The following is a 7,649-nucleotide window of genomic DNA, read 5'->3' as shown; positions in this document are numbered from 1 at the left end:
AAAAAAAAAAAAATATCACAAATAGGATTGGGGCTAGGATACACACCTATTTGACTTTGCTTTGAATCTCAAAAACCTCAGATATTGATTCATCATAGCTAACTGTTCCTTGCATTTCATCATGGAACAAGCAGATTACGCTGAGGGGTTCTGGTGGACAGCCAATCTTTTCCAATAATTTGAAGAGACCTTCTTTGCTGACAAGGTAAAAGGCCTTACAGTCAGGTAAACGAAGACAATATAAAAAGGTCGCCTCTACCCCTGCATTTGTCTCAGATTTGTCATTGTAAGAAGATTATATCCTGGATGCAGAGCTGTCCTTAGGGCATGGCGAAAGCCGGGCGACCATCCTGGGTCCTGCACTTTGTGGGGCCACCGCGAAGCTAGGCAGTGTGGCCATGGCCCCTCCTGCAGGGCCTACCTGGAGCTGTCAGCTCAGTCCTGTGTCCCCACTTGTTCAATGCAGGTGTCAACCCTGACACCACAAGGCTAACAGCAGTCTTATGCAGAGTTTAGATTATGGATTGTATACGAAGGTTTGGATACAGATGATTCTGCCTCAGGCAGAGGGCTAAACTAGATGATTATCTGGAGGTCACTTCCAGCTCTACTTCTCTATGATTCTATGAAGGCCACCTTTTCCTGGGGCCTTGCCAATGGCCAGACTGTCTATGACCCTACTTAGGGCAAACTCAGTACTTAATATAAAATAGTCAGTGAACATGGGAGTATTTTGAGAAATGAGAATTAGAGTTTTCTGTTGCTTCCATGGTCACTTTACATAAAGGAATTTTTATCTAGATAAAAACCTCTTTCCAGCACGAATAAAAATCTTCTGTGCATCTTGAACTCATTGAGTTCATTTTGAATAAGCTCCTCAAATTTGCATTAAGGTGATATGAAAGCCATTTTGAAACTTCTAGTCCAGAACAGGCTTGAGATACTCCATATTGTTTCAAGATCAGTATATTTGGCCAAGTGATGCGATGCTTGACTGAAAGCAGTCCTTCAGCAACTTCCAAGCAAAACGTATGTTATCGAGTACGTGCAGAGGGATTCTGGATCATTTTCTTTGTAGTATGATATTTTGTATTCATAACTGTTCCGACAGATTTTTCAGCTTAGTTGTACTGCCTTAAATCTAGTATAGCTGATACAATGAAGAATTAGTCTGTATTTTTGCTAGTGTACCTGAGATCAAAATTTAGCCAAATATTCTGAGTGGCATGTGACTAGCTTTATTATCTGAAAGGATTTTTTAAAATTTAATTTCTTCTTTAAATTTACTGTATACCCATTTGTACAACGTACAAATAAAAAAACCGCACAAGATAGCTGTCATGTCTTTTGACATCTTAATTTGTTTGAAGAAGGGCTGTAATACAGAGGCCTTAATAGTATTAGAATATCAGCAATAACCCCTAAATCTGTATGCTAAAAGTTCAGGCCCTGACCTTTAAGGAAAGATAAACAGATATCAATTTTCATTTAGAAAAGCCAACAAACATTCTGCATGGACTAAAACATATGACTGACCTTCTCTTCTGACTTTATTAAAGAGCTAATTTCTATGAAACACTGGGTTATTTTAAAATGCCAAAATTGCAATAAATATTAAGAAATCATAATTATGGAGGTCTGTACGGCAAGGCCGTCCTATTATGTAATTTTATATGGCATAGTTCACACAATATGTAAAAGCACAATCAGAATATGCAAAGGCCTCGCTCTACATTGAAGAAAGTCAATTCACACACAATGTATTATTTTCCAAAATACTCTGGTTAAATCAGAAGTGAAATTGAAGTTGAAGCCTTACATGCTTGTATGACTTAATGCACCCCATAAGGAATTTTTAATCTAATGATGATAATTGGTGAAATAACTGCTGTCTGTTAGCTGCAAAGAAAGCACATTTGTTAAGTTTCTATAAAGCCTCTATTATTACAACATCCCTCATTAGATATAATCAAAGACAATCAATGTCCCCATTGCACTCATATTTATAATAAACTACTTGGAGGTATACTTAAGCGTCTTGCTTCATTTCTTGCTCTGCATGTACATTCTCAGAGTAATCATATGAAAAATCACGATGAGAAGACATGTTTCTTTCCAGCATGGATATTCATAAATGAAATAAAATATCAAAAATAAATAATACGATACTAAATTATCATGGGTCATTATTAACATTCTGAGTCACGTGCTGTCTTTACATAGAAATTCTTCTAATAAAAATAATTTATTACAAACAAAATGGCAAACTTCCAATATCTATTGTAGGAGATTTTTTAAGCCTTAAGTCTAAGCTGAAAGGCTTATTTTTTAATTAAATATATTAAATATAAACAAAGAACAATTGTATTTTTTTTGTATATGAATATTCAGTGCAACAGTTCACTAGCCCAGGAGATAAAAACTTTTTTAGAGCATGAACCAGGTCCTAAGAGACTCCATCTCCCTTCCATTCATGCTCATATCACATCCTTGGGGCAACTGCAACAGCAGCTTTTATGGCTATCCTATATTAGAAATGCATTAAACATTTTCTATCCATCTCTAATTTAGATTTTCAGGTAGAACACAAAGGCAAGAGCTGGGATCATGTGACCTGCCAAATCTCCACAGAGCCTGAAGAGAACCCCATAATACTGCCTGGATGTCTGCTCTAGCAAATACGAAGCCATGCTTGCGGTCCTTCTCTCAGTACCTTGGCATTTTAAAATGGTTTATGACAAAACGATACATTTTCTCCTCTAGCCAACAACCATACAATCACAATTCCTGTTGATGGTGTATAAGCATAAGCTATGTGGAGTTATATTTTCAGAGAAGGTTTAAAAAAAAAAAAAAAAAAAAAAAAATCAGATGTGGCTATACATGACAACTTAGGTTTCCTATTTGTTTATTCCATTAAATGCCCAAAAAAGGTAAAATCAGTGTAGCAACTGAGGGCATACTTGTAAATCCAATGATTCTTGCCTTAGTCAATGACAGTAAGTTTTTCCAAGCAGGCTGTCTTAAGCGGATGGCCTTAACTATTTTTGAAGAAGCAACTGTCAGCTCAACCTTATGTCATCAAAGTTTGTAGAGCTTAAAATTCAGTTACCAGAAATAAGCAATCTGGTAGTTCATGAGAAGTTCACATAAGAGAAGGCATAATTTTAGAAGGAAACTAGGTATCCTAGTAATTTTGAAGCCACAGTAAATCTCTAGCCTTCAATATATTCTGTCTTCAGTTCCATTTAAGAAAAGATTAATACTAAATGGAAAACTTTTTCTATGAATGTTAAGTAAAATATGGTCAATGTAGTATACATTGTCATATTGGTAAACTGTTCACTATACAATTTCAAAAGTAATTTTTGTTCCAGCAGACTGTAATACATCTTGTTTTAAAATTATTTAAACTTCATAAAGACGTTATGAAGCAAGGTCATAAAAAAGTAATTTGTCAACAGTTATAATATAAGGGCAGAGTTAGAAGTTAATTTATATTTTAAAGATAGTGAAATAACTGCTATATCTCAAAATGACTGTATGGTAACTTTTTTGTAACTACTGACTTATGATAACTGCAGTATACATTCCATATAGATTAGAGATGGGAAAAAAAAAAAGAGAGAGAGAGAGAGAGAGAGAGAGAGGCTCTAGTCCATACACATGTACGCACACACACACTAAAATATAAACACAGTTTTCTTTTTTCGCCCAAACTGACTTAACCCCAAACTCAAATTACACTAGCATAAGGCCCTACATAGGAAATATCAGCATTTATAACTACCGTACTCTTATCTTGCAGTGTCAGAAACAGCTTTGTACCATTTGGATCCAAAACACTTATTTCCTGGTGTAGACAGAGCCTGAGGTAGTAGGATTTAACATCACAACATTTTTAAATACAGAACTACAGCCATTTTAGAGGTTTTTAAAAGTATTAACTAAATAAATATTTTCATACCTGCCTAGCCCCAAAGTATAACAGTTATGGCAAGTAAGGCACTTGGCTTCACAGGTGGAAGAGTACAAAAACTTGCCCCAATTAATATTTTAGAGAGCACCTTATCATTCTCTAAAACAGTTTTTTGTAAAATATGCTGCATATACAGAACACACTCACATAAAAGGCTTTAGGAAAACTCCCATATGGTTTCAGCACTCATTAATAATATGACTAATCTGAAAGACCAAATGCAGAGTGAGACCATGTATATGTTAACGATACAAATAGAATTACACACACGTACTCATACTAAATATATAATTTCAGCATAAATAACTTTAAAAGTACATTAACTCCTTACCTTTTCTTAGCTGCATATTAATTCTCTTTCCTATCCTTTTGGTGTTATATCCACTGTTTGCAGTGGAGGTAAGAACTTTTTGAGGGGATGGAGCCAGGCCTGATGGTGGTTTCCCTGATGAATTCACACTGTGAGGTAGCTGCAAGTAAGAGTCCGTCTGGTCTGACTGGTTACCCGCTCTAGATATTCTTTGTAAAGTGTGAAGTCCAGTATTGTTAATACTTTTGTTGTCAGCATACTGGGAATCAGGGCTAAACCGGCTGGAGTAGTAAGTGTTCTTTTCACTTTGAGATAACTGTTCATACTGCTCTTTATTTGCTGCAGGAACCACATGGAACCACATGATGGGTGCACGCATGGCTTGACGAAACATATGTTGTGCTCTAAGTTTAAAAAATGAACAGAGAATTAGCAAATTAAGACTGGCAGACTACAAGACATTACAAGCCTAATTACTGATGTTAATTAAGAAATGTGAGCCAATGGACATATTTACTGAAACTAAAACACAAATCAAAAACCTGAATCTGTTTATTAATCATCTACTGTGGCTGCTTTTTGTAAGGTTTATTGCCATAGGGCCAAACTATGGCTAAACATGCTCAACAAACAGCTCTGTACCATATACATTACAGCAACAACTTTTACCACAATTACTGAGATGAATATGGTGTTATTATTTAAATTCAGGATAATTTTTTCCAGAAAGATGGTATCTATACTTACAATAACTACAACAGTGATGCAAACCAAATATGATTTTCACTACAATACCACCTAACATGAAATGAAGCATTTCTGCACTTTCATATATACTGTTTCCCAGCATAAAAACCTGAAAACAGAATGGCTTTTCCTGGTCCTCCTTCAAAATTTGTCATCAAGGCCTACTTCTTCTGAAATGCCTATAATAAACTGGCCAACTAAGAACAATTCATTAATATACAGATAAGTTGGTATCTAATGTACATTGATACTCATCTGTATCTTTTACTTGTCTGCTGTCATAGGTTCCAGTCTGGCAAAAAACCCCCGTGACCCTAAGCTCATGCACATCAGAAGCCCTATACATCCCAATCTAAAGTAAATACAAGGCACCTGCTAAATACTGAAGATGTATAAGCCTTTGCAGAACGGGGGCTTTAGGATCTGTTCCACAGTCCACGAAGTTGGCAGGAGCCATTTCACTGACAATGGATTTTGGATCAAGACCTCAGGACGTAAGTTCTTCAGGATAAAGATATTATTTTTCCTGTGTGGTGGTGCAGTACTCAGTACAATGGTAGCCCAATCTATGGTAGGGATAATGGGAACTGACTACAAATATACATCTATCAGGGTGTATCAACATGAGACACTAACTGTAGAGTAAACTAATTCTCCTGCGCATTACCACATCATGGCAAAAGCTGTGCTAACACACTAATACGTAGAAGAATTAGTCTACTGTACATTAGCATCACTAAAAAACTTGCGCCAGCCCTACTGACAACAGCACCAGTTACTATGCACTGAGGTAGTACCTGTTACTACAAGTACTGAACTTAACGTGCAGTAACAACGGCACATTAATGCATATGTAGATGTGCCCATTGTTTACAATATTATTCCATTAGCTACCAACACATGAGGTATTGATAAGTAAATTACTATTTTCAGATTTACTTCTAAATGGAATTTCAGTAATATTTTTCTGATTAAGTTATTCTCTCTACTTCATTTCCTTTCAACTATTTTTGCATGTCCTATACCTGCTGTCACTTTAAAAAGCCTTCTTGGTTAAACATTTTGGGATTCCATCAAAGCTCATCCCCTTCCTAAGCAAAAATTTATAATGTCACAAATTTCTGCAGGGAAGAATTGACTTCTGTGCATATCATACTTCCACACGAAGGAACACACATGTTTTAAAATGCCAAATAAAGGACTCCAAATTGTCTTAATATGATTAACGTCACACTGTTTATAATAAAACAAGAATCCTGCTTTATTTTTCAAAATAAAACCAGACTCATTGTATTAGTGGGTAATGAAAATGGGCCCATAATGTTTAAGAAAAGAGGCATAAACTATCCAACAGCAACAAAATCTACATGCATTCTAATGACGGCAATTCTTCTGTAGTGCTGTAGCTTGACTAATTAAAAATCACTAATGCTGTAAGAAACCAGACTGTATCTCTCCTTTATTAAAAAGAGCACACTTAGACGATTTGTTTTTAAACACTATTTCCTCAAATTACTGCAACATGCAGTGGTTAAAGGTTAAACAAAGCAATATACTGTACAGTAAATGTACTTACTGTTCAAATCTCCTATTGCGAAGGTCTCCATCATTAATCCTGACAATACAATCATTCTCATGAAAAAGGTTTTCTTGTTCAGCTTTTCCACCTTTCTCCAATCGTTTTACTAATAACCCCAGGGTTCTGAAACATTAAGATTACAAATGATTACACATCTAATATTTCCTCTGTACTGATTTAATATACTTTCATGATAATCACTAAACCTACTCTAATCCTAAACCACTGCTTAAAGAAAGACTAGTTTTGGACAAGGATATCAAAGTTTAAAATCTTGAGTATACAAACAAACAACATCTGAATTAGTATCCACTTTTCAGAGAACACAGAATCTATCAGGGCATTACACTTCTGAAAGATGCATATAGCAGTAATGCCTGCATTTAAATTCAGCAAGGCAGCTACATGTATTGTTGTACAAGAGACTTTGGCAATTAGCTCCAAATTATGACTTCAACAACTAGCTCTCAGCAACACCTCCAAGGTAACAGCTTACATTTTCTGACTTAGGGTGTTGGAAACGAGCGTTAGAGCAAGTTACCTTACAATTCAAAGCTTCCGTTAGATAGAGGAAACCTCAGCTACATTATTGTTTCTGCATGGATTAAACATGCAGCTGTAATACATGAAAAAGCAACCTAAAATGAAGGGATGAGTAGATTTAGGAACCCTACTTAGGCCAAATGGAATATAACCTGAGTAAACCAATAGAAAAGACAAGAAAAATAAAAGAAGCCTCCGACCCTAATACTGTTCTGTCATTGTAGTATTTAATCTTAGCTGCTGTAAAATGCTAGAGAATAAAATTGTAGACAGCAGTGTGATCTTGAAGTTGACAGTTTACCTTGAAGTAACCAGTTCTTATTTGAGCTAGGTCAGGTGAAACAAAGCAATTACCATACAGTGGTCTGTTTGCAGTGAGGTGGCTATCTGTCTACCTCTTACTGCAAACAGGCATAGTTGGTTGTGTTACTCTGAAGTCAAGTAGAAGGCAGGGTAAATCTGCACCTTACTGACTAGCCAAAGTAGACCCC

At 35.8% G+C, this 7,649-nt stretch overlaps 1 protein-coding gene across 1 annotated transcript in view; it reads right to left on the bottom strand.

The window, feature by feature from the left end:
- The window catches only part of PARD3 (par-3 family cell polarity regulator), an 844,345-nt gene that overhangs the window by 427,090 nt on the left and 409,606 nt on the right, over positions 1-7,649 (bottom strand). Inside the window, exons 8-9 of the mRNA XM_019507949.1 lie at positions 6,613-6,738; positions 4,311-4,693 (exon numbers count right to left, since the gene is read on the bottom strand). Coding sequence (XP_019363494.1) covers positions 4,311-4,693; positions 6,613-6,738 — 509 coding nt within the window. The remainder of the gene's footprint in view (positions 1-4,310; positions 4,694-6,612; positions 6,739-7,649) is intronic.

Source organism: Gavialis gangeticus, unplaced genomic scaffold (genome assembly GCF_001723915.1).
Source record: "Gavialis gangeticus isolate Ggan-Ray unplaced genomic scaffold, GavGan_comp1, whole genome shotgun sequence".
Taxonomy (NCBI): Eukaryota; Metazoa; Chordata; order Crocodylia; family Gavialidae; genus Gavialis; species Gavialis gangeticus.
Note: the sequence above shows the minus strand (reverse complement) of the source record. Positions and strands in the feature narration are given on the sequence as shown.